General features: G+C 42.3%; 1 protein-coding gene across 1 annotated transcript in view; it reads left to right on the forward strand.

The window, feature by feature from the left end:
• The window catches only part of asap1a (ArfGAP with SH3 domain, ankyrin repeat and PH domain 1a), a 157,500-nt gene that overhangs the window by 134,223 nt on the left and 1,014 nt on the right, over positions 1 to 22,263 (forward strand). Inside the window, exons 19-29 of the mRNA XM_064942550.1 lie at positions 1,866 to 1,951; positions 2,131 to 2,246; positions 2,785 to 2,852; positions 5,646 to 5,753; positions 12,263 to 12,494; positions 13,852 to 14,013; positions 15,946 to 16,012; positions 18,061 to 18,125; positions 18,409 to 18,911; positions 19,212 to 19,334; positions 20,280 to 22,212. Of these exons, the coding sequence (XP_064798622.1) occupies positions 1,866 to 1,951; positions 2,131 to 2,246; positions 2,785 to 2,852; positions 5,646 to 5,753; positions 12,263 to 12,494; positions 13,852 to 14,013; positions 15,946 to 16,012; positions 18,061 to 18,125; positions 18,409 to 18,911; positions 19,212 to 19,334; positions 20,280 to 20,354 (1,605 nt within the window). The 3' untranslated portion in view covers positions 20,355 to 22,212. The remainder of the gene's footprint in view (positions 1 to 1,865; positions 1,952 to 2,130; positions 2,247 to 2,784; positions 2,853 to 5,645; positions 5,754 to 12,262; positions 12,495 to 13,851; positions 14,014 to 15,945; positions 16,013 to 18,060; positions 18,126 to 18,408; positions 18,912 to 19,211; positions 19,335 to 20,279; positions 22,213 to 22,263) is intronic.

A 22,263-nucleotide genomic window follows, 5' to 3' on the forward strand; every position in this document is an offset into this window, starting at 1 on the left:
TTTTGACTGACTGCCTCCAAAGATTTTCTATGTGGTTGAGATCTGGAGACTGGCTAGGCCACTCCAGGACCTTGAAATGCTTCTTATGAAGCCACTCCTTCGTTGCCCGGCGGTGTGTTTGGGATCATTGTCATGCTGAAAGACCCAGCCACGTTTCATCTTCAATGCCCTTGCTTATGGAAGGAGGTTTTCGCTCAAAATCTCATGATACATGGCCCCATTCATTCTTTCCTTTACACGTGGTCATCCTGGTCCCTTTACAGAAAAACAGCCCTAAAGCATGATGTTTCCAACCCCATGCTTCACACTAGGTATGGTGTTCTTTGGATGCAACTCAGCATTCTTTGTCCTCCAAACACGACGAGTTGAGTTTTTACCAAAAAGTTCTATTCTGGTTTCATCTGACCATATGACATTCTCCCAATCTTCTTCTGGATCATCCAAATGCTCTCTAGCAAACTTGAGACGGGTCTGGACATGCACTGGCTTAAGCAGGGGGACATGTCTGGCACTGCAGGATTTGTGTGTAGTGTGTTACTGATGGTAGGCTTTGTTACTTTGGTCCCAGCTCTCTGCAGGTCATTCACTCGGACCCCCCGTGTGGTTCTGGGATTTTTGCTCACCGTTCTTGTGATCTTTTTGACCCCACGGGGTGAGATATTGCGTGGAGCCCCAGATCAAGTGAGATTATCAGTGGTCTTGTATGTCTTCCATTTCCTAATAATTGCTCCCACAGTTGATTTCTTCAAACCAAGCTGCTTACCTATTGCAGATTCAGTCTTCCCAGCCTGGTGCAGGTCTACAATTTTGTTTCCGGTGTCCGTTGACAGCTCTTTGGTCTTGGCCATAGTGGAGTTTGGAGTGTGACTGTTTGAGGTTGTGGACAGGTCTCTTTTATACTGATAACAAGTTCAAACAGGTGCCATTAATACAGGTAACGAGTGGAGGACAGAGGAGCCTCTTAAAGAAGAAGTTATAGGTCTGTGAGAGCCAGAAATCTTGCTTGTTGTAGGTGACCAAATACTTATTTTCCACCATAATTTGCAAATAAATTCAGTAAAAATCCTGCAATGTGATTTTATGGATTTATTTTTTTGACTGTCATAGTTGAAGTGTACCTATGATGAAAATTACAGGCCTCTCTCATATTTTTAAGTGGGAGAACTTGCACATTTGGTGGCTGACTAAATACTTTTTTTGCCCCACTGTATGTACGGCAGGACCAAATCAGAGAGATAGGTAGGAGAAAGCCTGTGTAATGCTTTGTAGGTTAGCAGTAAAACCTTGAAATCAGCCCTTGCCTTGACAGGAAGCCAGTGTCGGGAGGCGAGCACTGGAGTAATATGATCAAATATTTTGGTTTACATTTCTTGCATTACTCATAACATATGTATATTCTGTACCTTATACCATCTATTGCACGATGCCTATACTACTCATCCAGGTATTTATATGTACATATTCTTATTCCTCCCTTTAGATTTGTGTGTATAAGGTAGATAGTACTGCACTGACGGTACTAGAAGCACAAGCATTTTGCTACACTCTCATTAACATCTGCTAATCATGTGTATGTGACAAATAAAATGTGATTTGATTTGAAAATGCCAAGAGTGTGCAAAGCTGTCATCAAGGCAAAAGGTGGCTACTTTGAAGAATCTCAAATATATAATATATTTTGATATGTTTAATAATTTTTTGGCGACTACATGATTCCATATGTGTTATTTCATAGTTTTGATGTCTTCACTATTATTCTACAATGTAGAAAATAGTACAAATAAATAAATAACCCTTGAATGAGTAGGTGTGTCCAAACTTTTGACTGGTACTGTAGTTGAAATACACAGACTCGTTCCCAACAGGAGCCCGGTGAGACTGCCCTCCACTACTCTGTGAGGACTGCTGACCAGACCTCCCTGCATCTAGTGGACTTCCTGGTGCAAAACAGGTATATGACAGTAGTGTCCCGGCAGAGGGAACTCAATCACACATTTAAAGTTGGAACGTATAACCAACACTTTTACTAAATACTTGTCAATGACTTACTAATGATTATCTTAAGGTTGACCTTTTTATTGTTTGTATCACTAGAATTTGACTATCAGTCTCTCACTCTCCACCACCAAGTGGTAATCTAGACAGGCAGACGGAGAATGGAAACACTGCACTACACTACTGCTGTCTTTACGAAAAACAAGAATGTTTAAAACTGCTACTGCGGGGCAAACCAGCCATGGACATCGGTGTGTGCAAACTCAGATTGTCCCTGTCGGACTTGTCATCTCATTGCATGTTTTTCATCTTAGATTTCATATGACTGAAATATGTGAGGCAAACCAAGGTGTTTTTGTGGAGAGGTTGGAGATGGAGAGAAACATGATTTGTTTGTTCTGAAATACATTTGTATGTCAACTACTTTACAAGTACTTTTTTTCTTCAGAAATATTTTCTTTCTTACTTTCAGGCATATATCAAATAGTTTAGGAAAAGTAACTACTGTAATTGTAAAAAGCAGTCAAGTAATTATCTGCCCCTTTATCACAGTATTTAACAATTTAACAATTATTAAGTATTTATCCAGTCTGTTTTTCTAAAACCATAATTTCCCTCACAACATTAAAACATCATCTGACTTTTGTTGATGCATGTCATGTCATTTCAAATCAATTCATTACAACTTCATTTATCCCCTTGGGGCCATATAAGAAAACCATAGTCAAATTACAAATCACGTCATGAGGCTCCGCACTTATGGTGACCACTGGCTACTTGTTCTTTCAGCCAATCAAAGTGGAGAGACTGCTCTGGACATTGCAAGAAGGTTGCGAGATACCCAGTGCGAGGAACCGGTGAGTATCCGCCTTATAGGCATCAATATCTAGAAGGCTGGATTATTTCCAGCAACATCAAACTGTTTTAGAGACTGACAGACATAGTCTGTCAGTGCTCCAGTTCCCCCTGTCATTACTAGCAACAGAGGACAAGGAAAGCATGCTATGTCCCGTAGAAGTGCGGACAGTGTGAGTACCCTCGTATGCTTCTTTAACTCCCCTGAATACCTCTGTCAACCTGGCAGCTAGTGGTTGAAACGAACCTCCCACAGTATCACCACATCCAATCACATAATAACAAACATCAAGTGGCATACAGTATGTACAGTGCTTTCAGAAAGTATTCACACCTTGACTTTTTCTACGTTTTGTTGTTTTCAAATGAAATGAATTAAAGTGCTGAAATTTCTTCAGTCAATAATTATTCAACCCCTTTGTTATGGCAAGCCTAAATATGTTCAGGAGTAAAAATGTGCTACCTCATCTCTGTACACCACATGTGCTGCCATCCTGTTAGAAGGTAACAGATTATTTTATTACAATGGTTAAATTGGATTTTCATTGTGTTCAATGGAGTTTTTCTCCCCCTAGTGGAGCTTTCTGGTACTTAGAAAGACTGCGCAAACAGGAAGTAGAGAATTTGTTCTGCATGCATAGAAGCAGCTACAAACAACGCTACGGTGCAGGTCTTTCAATGTAGTTATTTCTTGTCACGCTTCAGCCTTGGAAAATATTTGTTTTTTCACAACATAAACGTTTTCAATATATTAATTCAAGAAAAGTCACACCTTGGGACTTAGTTGTTAGCTATCTGTCTAGTTTTGCATGGGAACGCAACTCAAGGGCAGAATACCACACATACAATTACTGTATCTGTAAGGTTCCTCAGTCGAGCAGTGAATTTCAAACACAGATTCAACCACAAAGACCAGGGAGTGACTCGCAAATCCAATGACTCGCAAATAATGTCACCTATTGGTAGATGGGTGAGATAACAAAAAAGCAGACATTGAATATCCCTTTGAGCAAGGTGAAGGTATTAATTACACTTTGGATGGTGTATCAATTTCACTATGAGGCCAATGATGAATTTAAACAGTTACAGAGTGTAATAGCTGTGAAATGGGAAAACTGAGGATGGATCAATAACGTTGTAGTTATTGATAACCTAATTGACAGAGTGAAAAGAAGGAAGCATGTACAGAATAACAATAACAATATTCCCATACATGCATCCTGTTTGCAACAAGTAACTAAAGTAATACTGAAAAATATGTGGCATAGCAATTCACTTTTTGTCCTTTATACAAAGTGTTATGTTTGGGGAAAATCCAATACAACACATTACTGAGTACCACTCTCCATATTTTCAAGCATAGTGGTGGCTGCATCATGTTGTGGGTATGCTTGTAATCATTATGGACTGGGGAGTTTTTCAGGATTTAAAAAGAAACTGAATGGAGCTAAGCACAGGCAAAATCCTGGAGGAAAACATGGTTCAGTTGTGCTTTCCACCAGAGACTTGGAGATGAATTCACTTTTCAACAGGACAATAACCTAAAACACAAGGCCAAATCTACACTGGAGTTGCTTACCAAGAAGACAGTGAATGTTTCTGAGTGGCTGAGTTACAGTTTTGACTTATATCTGCTTGAAAATCTATGGCAAGACATGAAAATGTTTGTCTAGCAATGATCAACAACAGATTTGACAGAGCTTGAAGAATTTTGAAAAGGATAATGGGCAAATGGTGCACAATCCAGGTGTTGAAAGCTGTTAGAGACCAGAAAGACTCACAGCTATAATCGCTGCCAAAGGTGATTCTACATCGTATTGACTCAGGTGTGTGGATATTTAAGTAAATTAGATATTGCTGTATTTAATTTTCAATAAATTTGCCAACATTTCTAAAAACAATTTATTGTGTGTAGATGGGTGAGAAAAACATTTATTTCTTCCATTTTGAATTCAGTCTGTAAAACAGCAAAATGTGGAATTAGTCAAGGGGTATGAATACTTTCTGAAGGTACTGTACTATATGACATGACTACACTATTGCATGTCTACCAGTACAACTTTTTCAGTATTGTGACTAGCTCTCACAATGTAACTAGTCTCACAGTGGTCAGTTCAGACAGGAAACACAATGTATTGATTTAACCATTTATTAGAAGTAAATTAGTATACATTAGGTCTTGTTGTTAGGCTCTGCAGCTTCAGGGTAGCTCAGTGCCATAGCGATGCTCAATCCTTACCATAATAATAAACTACAGGTATAGCTGTACCAATCCCCCTGACAGGTGGAGGCTGGGGTTGTGCTGGTTTAGCAGTAAACAGACAATGCGTAGCGAGTAACAGCATAGTTGCAGCAAGAAACTCCAGCGCAATGCTTGCAGTGCAGGAGCAGAGGGTGCGTGTGCAGAACTCAACTTAAATAGGCTGCCATGTTAAGATAGGAAGTCTTAGCTGTTGATGCAAACACCCTGGTTACCAGTCTGAACTGGCTTTGCTTCATGTAGAAAAGCATGCTAGTGCTCTCAACTATGGGAATTATCATATCATACACTTCTTCACACGTTGCACACAACACTGTTATTGCCTCTTCCCATAATCTATCCTGTCTGTGATATGGTCATGTAAATATATACTATTAATATTGTCACTCTCTCGTATCTCGCTCATTCTCTCTGTCTCACCGTCTCTCTCTCTGTCTGTCTCTTTCTCTCATTCCCTCTCTCTGTATGCATCTCTCTCATTCTCTATGTCTGTCTCCCACTATTTATATCTTTATTTTTCCTTCTCTCCCTCTAGCTGATGGAGGCGGCAGAGGGGAAGTTTAACCCTCACGTCCACGTGGAGTATGAGTGGAACCTGCGACTGGAGGAAATAGACGAGAGTGATGATGACCTTGATGATAAGGTACTCCATCATGACTGAATTAATAAAACAATGAATGATTGAATTTAAGGAATATACAGACCCCTTGACTTTTCCAAAACATTTTACTTCACAGCCTTATTCTAAAATAAATTAAAATCCCCCCCCACATCAATCTACAAACAATACCCCATAATGACAAAGGAAAAACAGTTTTTTATCATTTTGGCACACCTGAATTTGGGTAGTTTCTCCCATTCTTCTCTGCAGATCCTCTCAAGCTCTGTCAGGCTGGTTGGGGAGCATCGCTGCACAACTATTTTCATGTCTCTCCAGAGATGTTCGATCGGGTTCAAGTCCGTGCTCTGGCTGGGCCACTCAAGGACACTCGGAGACTTGTCCCGAAGCCACTCCAGCGTTGTCTTGGCTGTGTGCTTAGGGTCGTTGTCCTGTTGGAAGGTGAACCTTCACCCCAGTCTGAGGTCCTGAGTGGTCTGGAGCAGGTTTTCAACAAGGATCTCTCTGTACTTTGCTCCATTCATCTTTCACTCGCACCTGACTAGTCTCCCAGTCCCTGCCGCTGAAAACATCCCCACAGCATGATGCTGCCACCACCATGCTTCACCGTAGAGATGGTACCAGGTTTCCTACAGACGTGACACTTGATGAAGAATTGTTTTTATTTAATCCATTTTAGAATGAGGTTGTAATGTCAGAGAAATGTGGAAAAGGGAAGGGGTCTGAATACCTTCAGAATGCGCTACAATATGTATCCATGTCATATGTTAAACTGCACACTTGGAAAGACAAAGGCAGCAGCATCGATCTGGTCTTGTTTCTTATACTTATAGTGATCTTGTTTGGTTATAGTTTCAAGTTTTAATGTCACATGCACAAATAGAGTGAAATGCCTTTCTTGCAAGTGCAACAATGCAATAACAATGTAATATTAAAACGAATAAGGTAAAACAAAAGCACACACAGTATGAAAATAAGAATATGAAGAACACTACCAAGTAAGTAATCATACTACATACAGTACCAGTACCATATTAACAATGTAAAGGGATACTGGAGTGATGGAGGTAGATATCTATAGGGGTAAGGTGACTATATACAGGGTCAGTACCATTTTAACAATGTACAGGGATACTGGAGTGATGGAGGTAGATATGTATAGGGGTAAGGTGACTATATACAGGGATACTGGAGTGATGGAGGTAGATATGTATAGGGGTAAGGTGACTATATACAGGGTAAGTACCATATTAACAATGTACATGGATACTGGAGTGATGGAGGTAGATATGTATAGGGGTAAGGTGACTATATACAGGGTAAGTACCATATTAACAATGTACAGGGATACTGGAGTGATGGAGGTAGATATGTATAGGGGCAAGTTGACTATATACAGGGTCAGTACCATATTAACAATGTACAGGGATACTGGCGTGGTAGAGGCAGATATGTATAGGGGTAAGGTGAATAGACATCAGGATATATGATTAACAGCAGCGTATATGATGATGGTGTGTGTTTGTGTGTGTGTCAATTCAGTGTATATCCACGTGCGTATTGTGCGTGTGTGTTTTGGAGTGTAAGTGTGTGGTAGTTCCAAGATGGCGTAGCAGTCGGACGTGTGTTTTGACCTGTTCCGTGTATATATAATTTTCGTCGTATATATTTTCATCTCACTTTCTATCTACGGACTGGATATCATCTCCTGCAACCCTCCTCACCCAATGTGATACGGATCTGTTATTTTTATACTTTAGAACCGGAACCCCCATCAGCAGCTAGCCAGCTAACTTGCTACTAGCTAGTAGTCAGTTAGCCATTGCTAGCGGTCCTCAACATTAACTCGGACATCAGCCAGCCCGGTCAACTCCTGCCAGTCTGCACAGCGCGATATCAACCCAGAGCATATCGGACTGCTTTTTCTCTACCTCATCTCCGGATTCCTACCGCAAGCTCTGAACCTTTACACCGGATCATCGCAGCTAGCCACTGAGTGGCTACTCCTGGGAAACATCTCTGTCCTGATGCAAGCACCAGTTAGCTTGGAGCTAGCCTCGAGCTAGGCCCATCTCCCGGCTAGCCAAAGAGGTCCACCAGCCAATTCTTGGGCTACAATATCACTTTTGCCAATTGGCCTGAACTCTTTACTGCCTACACGGAGCCCCGCCAATCCATCACAACTGGTCTGGCAACGTAACCGTCCGTGGTGGTTTCAACAGGCTCTTCCGTTGCGACGTTGCCTGATGCCCATCTGCTAGCCCCGGCCTGCTAGCTGTCTGAATAGCCGTGTCTCCAGCTCACCTAGTGTAGTAACGACTACTGAATTGGCTCCCTGACTCATTTGGCCCTATGATCACTCGGTTACACATGCCTCTCCATAATGTCAATATGCCTTATCTATTGCTGTTTTGTTTAGTGATTATTATCTTATTTCACTGTTGAACCCCTATCTTATTTCACTATCCTACTCCTCCTCTGTTCCTCTGGTGATGTAGAGGTTAACCCTGCAGCCCCCATCACCACTCCCATTCCCCAGACGCTCTAATATGTTGGCTTCTGTAACCATAAAAGCCTTGGTTTCATGCACGTTAACATTAGAAGCCTCCTCCACAAGTTTGTTTTATTCACTGCTTTAGCACACACCGCCAACCCTGATGTCCTAGCCGTGTCTGAATCCTGGCTTAGGAAGACCACCAAAAACCCTGACATTTCCATCCCCAACTATAACATTTTCCGACAAGATAGAACTGCCAAAGGGGGCGGAGTTGCAATCTACTGCAGAGATAGCCTGCAGAGTTCTGTCATACTATCCAGGTCTGTGCCCACCAAAATATTCAAGGTTTTATATTTAAAAATCCACCTTCCCAGAAACAAGTCTCTCACCAATGCCGCTTGTTATAGATCACCTTCAGCCCCCAGCTGTGCCCTGGACTCGTTCTGTTAGGTGACCAAAACTGGGACATGCTTAACACCCCGGCCGTCCAAGAATCTAAGATAGATGCCCTCAATCTCGCACAAATTATCAAGGAACCTACCAGGTACAACCCTAAATCCATAACCATGGGCAACCTCTTAGATGTCATCCAGACCAACTTGCACTCTAAATACACGTCTGCTGTCTTCAACCATGATCTCAGTGATCACTGTCTCATTGCCTGCGTGCGAAATGGGTCCGTGGTCAAACGACCACCCCTCATCACTGTCAAACGCTCCCTAAAACACTTCAGCGAGCAGGCCTTTCTAATTGACCTGGCCGGGGTATCCTGGAAGGATATTGACCTCATCCAGTCAGTAGACGATGCCTGGTTGCTCTTTAAAAGTGCTTTCCTCGCCATCTTAAATAAGCATGCCCCATTCAAAAAATGTAGATCTAAGAACAGATATAGCCCTTGGTTCACCCCAGACTTGACTGCCAGCACAAAAACATCCTGTGGCATTCTGCATTAGCATCGAATATCCCCGGCAATATGCAACTTTTCAGGGAAGTCAGGAAACAATATACTCAGTCAGTTAGCATCCTGTTGGACTAATTCCAAAAACTTTCGGGACACTGTAAAGTCCATGGAGAATAAGAACACCTCCTCCCAGCTGCCCACTGCACCGATGCTATGAAACACTGTCACCACAAATAAATCTACGATAATCGATCATTTCAATAAGCATTTTTCTATGGCTGGCCATGCTTTCCACCTGGCTATACCCCTAACCCGGCCAACAGCTCAGCAACCCCTGCAGCAATTTGCCCAAGCCCCCCACCCCCCACTTCTCCTTCACTAAAATCCAGACAGCTGATGTTCTGAAAGAGCTGCAAAATCAGGATACCTACAAATCAGCTGGGCTAAACAATCTGGACCCTCTCTTTCTAAAATGATCAGCCTAAATTGTTGCAACCCCAATTACTAACCTGTTCAACCTCTCTTTAGTATCGTCTGAGATCCCCAAAGATTGGAAAGCTGCCGCGGTCATCCCCCTCTTCAAAGAGGGAGACATTCTAGACCCAAACTGTTATAGACCTATATCCATCCTGCCCTGCCTTTCTAAAGTCTTTGAAGGCCAAGTTAACAAACAGATCACCGACCATTTTGAATCCCACTGTACCTTCTACACTAAGCAATCTGGTTTCAGAGCTGGTCATGGGTGCACCTCAGCCACGCTCAAGTTCTTAAACGATGTCATAACCACTATCACTAAAAGACAGTGCTGTGCAGCCAACCTGGCCAAGGCTTTTGACTCTGTCAATCACCGAATCCTTATTGGTGGACTTGGTTTTTCAAATGACTGCCTCGCCTGGTTCACCAACTACTTCTCAGATAGATTTCAGTGTGTCAAATCGGAGGGCCTGTTGTCCGGACCTCTGGCAGTCTCTATGGGGGTGCCACAGGGTTTAATTATTTTCTCTGTATATATCAATGATGTCGCTCTTGCTGCTGGTGATTCTCTGATCCACCTCTTCGCACAGGACAGCATTCTGTATATATCTGGCCCTTCTTTATACACTGTGTTAAACTTCCAGACGAGCTTCAATGCCATACAACACTCCTTCCGTGGCCTCCAACTGCTTTTAAACGCTAGTACAATTAAATGCATACTCTTCAAAAGATTGCTGCCCACAACTGCTCGCCCGACTAGCATCACTGCTCTGGACGGTTCTGACTTAGAATATGTGGACAACTACAAATACCTAGGTGTCTGGTTAGATTGTAAACTCTCCTTCCAGACTCATTAAGCTTCTCCAATCCAAAATGAAATCTAGAATCGGCTTCCTATTGCACAACAAAGCCTCCTTCACTCATGCTGCCAAACATACCCTCGCAGTTGCAAATGAGAACTTGTTCTCAACTGGCCTACCTGGTTAAATAAAGGTGAAATGAAATGTTTTAAGTAAAGTATATAGGGCCCTGTGAGTGTGCATGGAAAATAAGAATAAAATACAGACAGACAGTCCATTTAGCCTATTTGTCTGTTAGTCATTCTGAAAGGACCTACAATACCAGTCAAAAGTTTGGATACACCTAATGATGCCAGGGTTTTACTTTATTTTGACTATTTTCAGAATTATGAAGTAACACATATGGAATCATGTAATGTAACCAAATCATGTCACCTAATAAACAAATCAAAATGTATTTTATATTTGAGATACTTCAAAGTAGCCACTCTTTGCCTTGATGACGGCTTTGCACACTCTTTGCATTCTCTCAACCAGCTGCATGAGGTAGTCACCTGAAATGTATTTCAATTAACAGGTGTGCCTTGTTAAAAGTTAAATTGTGTAATTTCTTTCCTTAATGTGTTTGAGCCAATCAGTTGTGTTGTGACAAGGTAGGGGTGGTATACAGAAGAATGCCCTATTTGGTAAAAGACCAAGTCCAAGTCCAAATAAGCAAAGAAAATGACAGTATTTTAACATGTAAAGGTCAGTCAAACTTTGAAAGTTTCTTTAAGTGCAGTTGCAAAAACCATCAAGCTCTATGATGAGGCTGGCTCTTATGACGACTGCCACAGGAAAGGAAGACCCAGAGCTACCTCTGCTGCAGAGGATAATATCATTAGAGTTAATTGGACCTTAGATTGCAGCCAAAATAAATGCTTCACATAGTTCAAGTAACAGACACATCTCAACATCAACTGTTCAGAGGAGACTGTGTGAATCAGGCCTTCATGGTTGAATTGCTGCAAAGAAACCACTACTAAAGGACACCAAGCAGAGACTTGCTTGGCCAAAGAAACACGAGCAATGGACATTAGACCGGTGGAAATCTGTCCTTTGGTCTGATGAGTCCAAATTTGAGATTTCTGGTTCCAAACGCAATGTCCATGTTAGACGCAGAGTAGGGGAACTGATGATCTCCACGTGTGTGGTTCCCACCGTGAAGATTGGACAAGGAGGTGTGATGGTGTGGGGGTGCATTGCTGGTGACACTGTCTGTTTTTTAGAATTCAAGGCACACCTAACCAGCATGGCTACCACAGCATTCTGCATTGATATGCCATCCCATCTAGTTTGCGCCTAGTGGGACTATCATTTGTTTTTCAACAGGACAATGACCCAAAAAACCTCCAGGCTGTGTGGGCTATTTGACCAAGAAGGAGCTTGATGATGCTGCATCAGGTGACCTGGCCTCCACAATCACCCAACTTCAACCCAATTGAGATGGTTTGGGATGAGTTGATCCACAGAGTGAAGGAAAAGCAGTCACCAAGTGCTCAGCATATGTGGGAACTCCTTCAAGACTGTTGGAAAAGCATTCAATCAAGTCAAAGGGTGGCATCTTTGAAGAATCTCATATCGAACAGTTTTTTTGGTTCCTACATTATTCCATATGTGCTATTTCATAGTTGTGATGTCTTCAATATTATTCTACAATGTAGAAAATATTAAAAATAATGAAAAATCCTTGAATTTGTAGGTGTGTCCTAACTTTTGACTGGTACTGTATTTATTCACAATAGGGAATATGATGCCATTCTGCTTGCAGTCCTGGATAGGTATGAGCAGTCTCTGACCTCTTACTATTGACCCCTCACAGCCAAGTCCTGTGAAAAAAGACCGCTCTCCGCAGCCCCAGAGCTTCGGCCACCCCTCCAGTACGTCCTCCCCTCAGGACAAGCTGACACTACCGGGGGGTTACACCCCTCACAGGGACAAACAGCGCCTATCCTACGGGGCCTTTGCCAACCCAGTCTACAACACCTTCACAGACATGTCTCCCTCACCAGGACCTGACGGGACTACACTACCCAGCAGGACAGCAGGGAAAGGTAATATGAATAATATTATTTATCTAATTTTAATGTATTATAAAAATTAAAAATAAATGCGCTTTGCATAGGAGTCTTTCCAATGGTGCTGGTTATGGCAGTAGCCATAATCATCATCATGTCTCTTTGTCAACCGAAAGATTGCTGCTTTTTGGAGGGCGGAATAAGAGAAAGGTGTTATGGAGGATCACAGCACAGTTTCCATAAGTCTTAACAAGGAATGTTATAGTTGCAGGCTACGCCACCAATACACCAACACTTGGTGTTCAACTCAATCACACCCACATTGCCGTGTTAAAATAGTAGCTCTTTTTCACATAGTGATAGTGTGCAATCATTGCACCTTTTCTTTTTCAAAGATGCTAACTTGGGTTGCACCTTGACTAACGTTGGTTCAGCGCCCTCCACTTCTTTCCAACAAGCAGTTTCTTGGACCCCCAGAAGATAAGCACTTAAAAGCCTTAATTAATATACGTGTTTCCAAAGTGGTCCTCAATGAAATCAAGAAATTATATGGCGTTTATCTTTTCCATTCTGATACATGGCCATGGACTTCTCTCATCTGTTGATGTCTGAAAATATCTGTTAACCTTTGAATTTGGAGTTATCTGTCCCTTTAAAGGGGTAGTTTGGATTTAAACAACAATAAATCGGTCCCACCCCCCACTTTAAAAATATGAGGGATGGGGCTGGAGAAATGTTAGCGCTCAAATGTATAGACAGAGCTATATATACATGGACTGAACATCAGTGACATTGCAACTAAGCTCATCAGGCATTTCTAAGTTATATTCTTCAAGTATTAATGGCTGTACACTGTATACAGTTAACCCACTGTTTCCCGGGCGCTGAAGACGGGGATGTCGATTTAAGGCAGCCCCCCGCAACTCTCTGATTCAGAGGGGTTGAATGCGGAAGACACATTTCAGTTGAATGCATGTAGTTGTACAACTGACTAGGTCTCCCCCTTTCCCTTATTTCCGCATTTCTATATAATTCATTTAAAGATGCAAAAATGAATGTTCCAAAATCCCAGCTTGATATAAAAAGGGCTTTATAAATACATTTGATAGACTGATGTACAGAGTTTTCACAATTATGCAGTTCATGCATGGAATAATCCAGTGTTTTTGAATAGTTTGTTAATGTCAAAATAGATTGATAGTGCCTTCCGCTTTGTGTCAGAGAAATCAACTTGAACATCTTGTTCAATTTTTGCATCTGTACAGTACCCTCTTTCTGAATTAAATATGGCTTTGATCATAGATAACAGCTCTGTAGCATGTCTCCCTAAGACGAGATTTTTGCCCTCTTGTTTTAACCAATCACAGCATGCCTCTTTCTCTGTATTTTCTAGCACCCTCTACTGGCCCGCCTACCTCCCTTCCCCTGGGCTCCCAGACTGGAGGCAGCGGGGGCATCTCCACCCTTAAGAAGAGACCCCCACCCCCTCCCCCCGGGCACAAGCGTACCCTCTCAGACCCCCCCAGCCCAGTCCTGCAAGGCCCCCAGAGCACAGGTGGGACCGGTTGGGGTGAGTGGGACGGCAGTCGAAAAGTTTAAAACAACACTGTGCATGTTTCCAGTGACATGTTGTGAACCTTGCATATAGAAGTAAATAGTGCTAACGGGATTCACTATTCTACACTACATACAATAAGATCTGGTTCACATGATCCCTTTCTATCTGGATGTTCTGTAACTTTGCATCCTCCTGAACACACAAAAGAGAAAATAGTACATTGTCTTCTTCCTTATATTTAGTATTACTCAAATCTCCAATGAATCGTCTCTAAAGGGGAAATCTATGGTTTACTGGATCAGATCGGGCTACACTTGCACCAGTTGGGAATGGAATGCACCACCATTATGTTATTGATAACAGCCTATTCATTCAATTTCCACGCATTTTGCAACCTACCATATGTGCTCGATAGTTTACCCCAGGGCCATGTTCAGTAGCGAAAAATTGTCAAACGCTGCAGAAGAAATGCTATGAATAGAGCTGACGAGATTTCTTATTCTACTTGTCAGAGGCATGTTTGTTCTACAGAACATATTTATATCTGAACGTCCCATAACGTTGTGTCTCTCTGCTGATTTGATCAAAGCCAAAATAGAGAGGCTGACTTTGACCCTTCTGTTGTTCCTCTTTGTTTCTCATTTTGTTTCACTTCCTCTGCGAGCTGAAAAAATGAAATAGAGGCCAAGTGCTGAATGCATCCCGCTGTCACATATTGCTGATACATATTATGTGTTTTTCCTTACGATCAACCAAGTTTCATAGTTTACATTTGAGTCATTTTGGGGTGGTTCCTAGACACCGCTTACGCATTGTCCTGGATATTAAATCGTGCGTTCAATGAAGAATCTCCATTGAAAATACTTTTTAGTCCAGGACTAGCCTTAATCTGTGTCTGGAAAACCGCCCCTTTATGTGTAACACCCATATAAGTTTTCAATTGTAATTCATATGACTCATTTTGACATAAACCCTCCATTGGAATTCAAGCATTTAAATTCAGGCAAAACTTTCTTGAAGCTCCTTTTTTATGATGTATTATATTGGCTTGTAAACATGAATTAACTAATGGATACAGTCTTAGAGCATTGTGAAACTGTATGACTCAGCAAAAAGGCATGGTTGGCATATATCATTAATATATCAGCTAGAGGGCCTCTCTTATTATTATACAGTTCCATAATGATCTATGATTACACATTGAAAAGGTGCAACACTCACTCACCATTTAAAAACATGTTATTTTATTTAAGACACCATTGAAAGCTTGACGTTTGGGCCTTCATCAATGGCCTTCATCTACGTTTCTGATAGTGTGCAATCATTGCACCTTTTCTTTTTCAAAGATGCTAACTTGGGTTGCACCTTGACTAACGTTGGTTCAGCGCCCTCCACTTCTTTCCATAACAAGTAATACAACAAGCAGTTTCTTGGATCCCCAGAAGATAAGCACTTAAAAGCCTTAATTAATACGTGTTTCCAAAGTCGTCCTTGATGGTAAAACTCAATGAAATCAAGAAATTATATGGCGTTTATCTTTTCCATTCTGATACATGGCCATGGACTTATCTCATCTTTTGATGTCTGAAAATATTTGTTAGCCTTTGATTTTGGAGTTAACTGTCCCTTTAAAGGGGTAGTTTGGATTGAAACAACAATAAATCGGTCCCACCCCCCACTTTAAAAAGATGAGGGATGGGGCTGGAGAAATGTTAGCGCTCAAACGTATAGACAGAGCTATTGATATATGGACTGAACATCAATGACATTGAAACTAAGCTCATCAGGCATTTCTAAGTTATATTCTTCAAGTATTAATAGCTGTACACTGTATATAATTCATTTAAAAATCCAAAAATGTATGTTCCAAATCCCAGCATACCCCGGTAAGGCATGTGGCCATAAATCTTCACTCTGTTTCCCACACAGGAAGCGTGTCCACTCCCCCGCCTACAAACAGGACCTCACCTGGAAACAAGTTTGAGCAGCAGCAGAGGTACAGTACCATCCCCGCTGCTTCAACTCACTCATTCAGCCTTTCCAGGCTCAGCGCAATAGTGCCAATCGCATATTTAGCAGATGCATTTATCAACAGTGCTCACAATTAAAGGGGTATTTAATTTTGTGGATGACTTACAGTTTACTTATTTTGGAATATGGTCGAATACAAACTGTGTCGCAATTTAACGGCTCAGACATAAGACTTATGTGGCAGGGTCTACAAAACAAAGGGGAAACCAGCCACGTCGCGGACACCAATGTCTTGCGCTCAGACAAGCTAAACACCTTCTTCGCCCGCTTTGAGGATAACATAGTGCCACCGACTCGGCCCGCTCCCAAGGACTGCGGGCTCTCGTTCTCCGTGGCTGACGTGAGTAAGATTTAAACGTGTTAACCCTCGCAAGGCTGCCGGCCAAGATGGCATCCCTAGCCGCGTCCTCAGAGCATGCTCAGACCAGCTGGCTGGAGTGTTTACGGACATATTTAATCTCTCCCTATCCCAGTCTGCTGTCCCCACTTGCTTCACAATTTTTCCCGTAGTACTCACGTCTATTATCATGAAGTGCTTTGAGAGGCTAGTTAAGGATCATATCACCTCTACCTTACCTGACACCCTAGACCCACTTCAGTTTGCATACCGCCTCAATAGATCCACTGACCGATGCCATCGCACTGCACACTTCCCTATCCCATCTGGATGAGAGAAATTCCTATGTAAGAATGCTATTCATTGACTTTAGCTCAGCCTTCAAAACAATAGTACCCTCCAAGCTCGTCATTAAGCAGGGGGCCCTGGGTCTGAACCCCGCACTGTGCAACTGGGTCCTGGACTTCCTGATGGACCGCCCCCAGGTGGTGAAGGTAGGAAACAACACCTCCACTTTGCTGATCCTCAACACTGGGGCCCCACACGGGTGCGTGCTCAGCCACCTCCAGTACTCCCTGTTCACCCATGAATGCGTGGTCAAGCACGTCTCCAACTCAATCATCAAGTTTGCAGACGTCACAACAGTAGGCCTGATTACCAACAATGACGAGACTTCCTACAGGGAGGAGGTAAGGGCCCTGGTGGAGTGGTGCCAGGAAAATAATCTCTCACTCAACGTCAACAAAACGAAGGAGCTGATCGTGGACTTCAGGAAACAGCAGAGAGAGCACGTCCCATCCACAGAGACCAGACCGCAGTGGAGAAGGTGAAAAGCTTCCTCGGCGTACACATCACCGACGATCTAAAATGGTCAAATTGAGAGCATCATGTCAGGCTGTATCACCGCCTGGTATGGCAACTGCACTTCCCGCAACTGTAGTGCTCTGTACAGGGTGGTGCGGTCTGCCTAACGCATCACCGGTGGCGCATTGCCTGCCCTCCAGGACACCAATGTTACAGGAAGGCCAAAAAGATCATAATGGACATCAACCACCCAAGCCACGGCCTAATCGCCCCGCTACCATCCAGAAGGCGAGGTCAGTGCAGGTGCATCAAAGCTGGGACCGAGAGACTGAAAAACAGCTTCTATCTATCAGACTGTTAAATAGCCATCACTAGCCGAGTACCACCTGATTACGCAGGTGGTACCCTTCAGGCTGTTGCTCTATGTACATAGACATGGAATCACTGGCCACTTTAATAATGGAGGTTAAGAGGTGAATAATGTTTACATACTGCTTTACTAATTTCATATGTATATACTGTGTTCTAATCTACTGTATTTTAGTCAATGCCACCCCAACGTTGCTCGTCCTAATATTTATATACTTCTTAACTCCATTATTTTACTTTTAGATTTGCATGTGTTGTGAATTGTTAGATATTACTGCACTGTTGGAGCTAGGAAAGCAAGCATTTTGCTACACCCGCAGTAACATCTGCTAAATATGTGTATGTGACCAATATAACTTGATTTGATTATGAGAGTCAACAACCAAAAAGCTGGCTTAGAACTTAAGCACTTACACAGTGCATGCAAACATTCAGAAATGGACCCCTCAACCTTCAGAGGCTAAGATCACATTGTATAATGGGTCATCGTATCTCTCTTTCAGCGCTACCATTAGTAATACAAAGTCAACACTTGGTCCAAGGGTTCTACCCAAACTACCTCAAAAAGGTATTACGTTTTCTCTCTTATTTGACAGAAAATGTGCAACAATGAAAGAAATCACACAGTATAGACTACTGGCCAGTTTCCCAGACACAGATTAAGCCTAGTCCTGGACTAAAACGTTGTGTAAATGGAGAATCCCCATTGAGACTGCCTTTTAGTCCTGGACGAGCTTAATTTGTCTGGGATACCAGCACTACAATTTATTAAGGATACTGTTAACCCAAAATATACCAAAATAAGTTGATGCAAGTTGACACTTTTAATGCCTCACCCTGTCTTTTTGAAGTGGCACTACGGAAGATTGACACTATCCACCTCCCTTCAGTGGACAAGCTCTGCCAACCTCCGGAGGTTCTACAGAGGTCAACCTGCGCCCAACTAGAGTCTTACCAAAAATCGCCCCAGCCACTGCAGACCCCCGGAGACACCCCTCAGAGGGCCCCGTTGGCAGAAAAAACGCAGCTAAGTGAACTGCCTCCCAAGCCCCAGATGTCAGATCTTCCCCCCAAGCCCCAGCTCTCTGACCGACCCCAGAAACGACAACTGTCGAATCTCCCGCCCAAACCGCAGCTCAAGGACCTCCCGCCCAAGCCTCAATTGAGCGACATCCCTCCAAAGCCCCCTGTCAGTGAGCGGCTCCCTCCGGGCGAGGCCGTGCAGACTGCGATGGACAAGCAGTCTTGCAGTCAACAAGGGGAGCTATCCCCCAGACAGGCCAGTGAGGACACCAATGGATCCCCGCCAATTGCAGTGGAAATGCCTGTGCCGCTGCCTCGGAAGATCAACACTGTGAGTGCTGACTAAAGATAGTGCTTTTTGTTGTAGTACCTATGGCTGGATTCAATCCGAAATTGCGGGAGATCCGCGTTAGGTCATTTCCGATTAAGCTGACATATGCAGCGTTTACCATGAATGTGGTGAATTCAATGAATTCAACCCTGCTTAAAACCTTTCAAGGCTTAACTGGTTTTAACAAGAAAAAATGTATAACTCAAAGTATAATTTTATCAAGTCATACACCATGTGAAAATATATCAATGGACTCTGACGGTAATGTGAACATACTAAGCTTATTGCATTTTCAACCAGGGGAAGAGTAAAACTAAACGGGTGAAGACCATTTACGACTGCCAGGCAGATAACGATGATGAGCTGACCTTTGCAGAGGGAGAGGTTATCGTCGTCACAGGAGAAGAGAACCCGGAGTGGTGGGTGAGTATTTGCCCTGCTGCAGCCACACTCATAAATAAACATGGATAAAATCCTATATGGCGTACATCATTGTCTGTTCTTGTCCATCAAAAGTGCAAATCATCGCTTTTTTTTAGGATGAGTTCAGATGAGTTGCATAAGTTAAAAGACTGACAATTTGTGTGGTTTTGTTGGGCAACCATCTGTGTTGACGTTCATCTGGCAACGGATTTATCCTATTGAAAAAGCATGGGCTCCGTCTGAAATATTCGGACACAAAATGTTAATGTGGCCACAGCCTCACCTGTCAGCATTCATGGCAATGAAGCTTCTTCTGAGAACTAAGAAGCATCTCTGGGAGTTTGAGGAGGAGTTTGAAAAGTAACTCCACAGTGTTGCTTACATTTGACATGTTTATCATTTCAAGAGAGCCATAAACTGTTGATGAGAGGTTTTAAATCTGGTCCCCGTTCAGTGGGGCACAATATTGTGGATTGCTAAGAAATGAATATATGAACAGAGGCCTCTGTGACATTTAGAGTAAGGAGTCCCTATTCAAAGTTTTATTCAAAGCGTTTCTATCTGCAACATTCAGTAGGTTGCACACTCCTGAACGTAACCAAATCCATTGCCTTTCTTCGATGATCTAAGAGGACTAACAACTGTCTGTACTCTGGATGAAAGTGTCTGCTAAATGACGAAATTGTAAAAAATTATACCTGAAAGGTGACGGCGATACTGTGTGGCAGAAGTTGTCAGGTAGGCGAGGGGAAGCTTCTGCCATGAATTTGTCTCCTTTCCAAATCCTTTTAGATCAGGGATCATTAGGAAAGATAAAAAACCAAGTACACCAAATTATTGATGTATGAGAGTATACTCATGTACGTGTCACTCATGTCAGCCTCTGTGAAGCTGTCACAGTAAAACATGCATAACGTATTCATCATGATGCATTTTCTCTTTCAGATCGGGCAAATAGAAGGACATCCCGAGAGGAAAGGGGTTTTCCCCATGTCCTTTGTGCACATTCTGTCCGACTGACAGCCGTAGAGACCATTCCTCTAATCTAGCACAAGCTGGCCTCACATCAGACAAATGCGAACAAAGAATCCAACCCAGCCTCATTGCAATGAAGACTTATTATATATAAACTGTGATATTTTTCCTAGCCACCGTGCTTCTACACCTGCATTGCTTGCTGTTTGGGGTTTTAGGCTGGGTTTCTGTACAGCACTTTGAGATATCAGCTGATGTACGAAGGGCTATATAAATAAATTTGATTTGATATCCTGCCTACCAGTATTACTGTAGCAGCAACCCAGCATGAAATTGGGTTTGCAGTAGCTTTCCTCAGAATTTCTCAATGTATGCTGTAGCTGTATTTTCAATGACGGCCTAGGAATAGTGGGTTAACTGCCTGTTCAGGGGCAGAACGACAGATTTGTACCTTGTCAGCTCGTGGGTTTGAGCTTGCAACCTTCCGGTTACTAGTCCAGCGCTCTAACCACTAGGCTACCCTGCCGCCCCTGTGTATGTCCATGTAGGTGTGTCATTGTACATACATATGCACACCTAAGAGTGTATATTTCTATACTTATAAACAAGTGTGCATATGTACATTGACCCAGCTTGCTCAGAAAGGTAGGGCTATCTTCTTCTTGTTCCAACGGTCTACCATTTTAGCTTGACTGTTTTATGTCATTATCATCTCTTGAACTCTTGAAAGTAGTTCATGATCATGAGATTTGATAAGGAGTTTGTTACTCAGATAATAATATACAGTATATTAGCCCTTATGGCACATATCCTCTCTCTCTACTGGCCTGTTTATTTGGCAATGCAACAAAGTGAGTTGTGAGATAGCTGAAAGACTGAAAGGTTGGAGGAAGTATTTATTAATGACAAATATAAAATGTGTTTGTTTTATTTTTGCTTATAATGGGATCCATTTGAAGAGACTTTTCTGTCACGGTAAATTATACAATGCTAATTTGAGCGATAAAGTGATTAAGAGCCTAGGAAGTCAAACCATTTGTTGTAGTGCTGGCGGCTGCCACAGTTACTGCATCAATCCCCCAGTTGTTAGTAGTTCTCCTTCACCTTAATTGTGATATTATATGATTACATGTATAGTGCGAGAAATATGCACTTGTTGTTGTGCATTTTCATGGAAATCTCCCCTGCTTGACCAGAGTATCAATCCATGAAGTGAAAATGGTATTACACATACACACACTCACACTAATGCACACACATTGTTTCACAAGATCAAATATGAAAATTGTAATCAAACCAAGCATTGTGTGTGATACAAATTATAGCTCGAGGATAGATGCTTCGTTTCATACCGGGCTTCCATCAGTATTGGTCTGCAAGTTTCAACGGAGAAGGATGAAGTTGCCCAACTAATGGTTAAAGGGGGACTGAACTTCCTCATTTAGCCACATTATTCATATTGTCCATTAAGAAATGCAGCAGCCATGACTGAAGCCCAATGAGAGTTGTCTTGTACATTCACTCCACCAAAACAGTACACAATTAGTCACTCACCCTTATAGATAACTTTCTTATTAAATGATTTCATTTTTTTGTATAATTTATAGTTGGAGGATTTGGAGATATTGTCGTTTTAAATTTGAGGCTGACAAACTCCCCAGTCCCTACTGATGACAAGCACACCCATAACATGAAAATACAGACAGTTTCACTTTGCATTGGATATGACCCAATACTTTTGTTTTTAGTTTATGCCAGAAAGTAAAAATCGAGTTGTCTTGCCATATTACTTAACGGTTGGAAACAGATGATTTGTAGTGGATGTTTTAATACAGGCCGAGTTGTCTTGCCGTATTACTTAACGGTTGGAAACAGATGATTTGTAGTGGATGTTTTAATACAGGCCGAGTTGTCTTGCCGTATTACTTAACGGTTGGAAACAGATGATTTTTAA

The sequence above is a fragment of the Oncorhynchus masou genome, chromosome 3 (genome assembly GCF_036934945.1).
Source record: "Oncorhynchus masou masou isolate Uvic2021 chromosome 3, UVic_Omas_1.1, whole genome shotgun sequence".
NCBI lineage: Eukaryota > Metazoa > Chordata > Actinopteri > Salmoniformes > Salmonidae > Oncorhynchus > Oncorhynchus masou.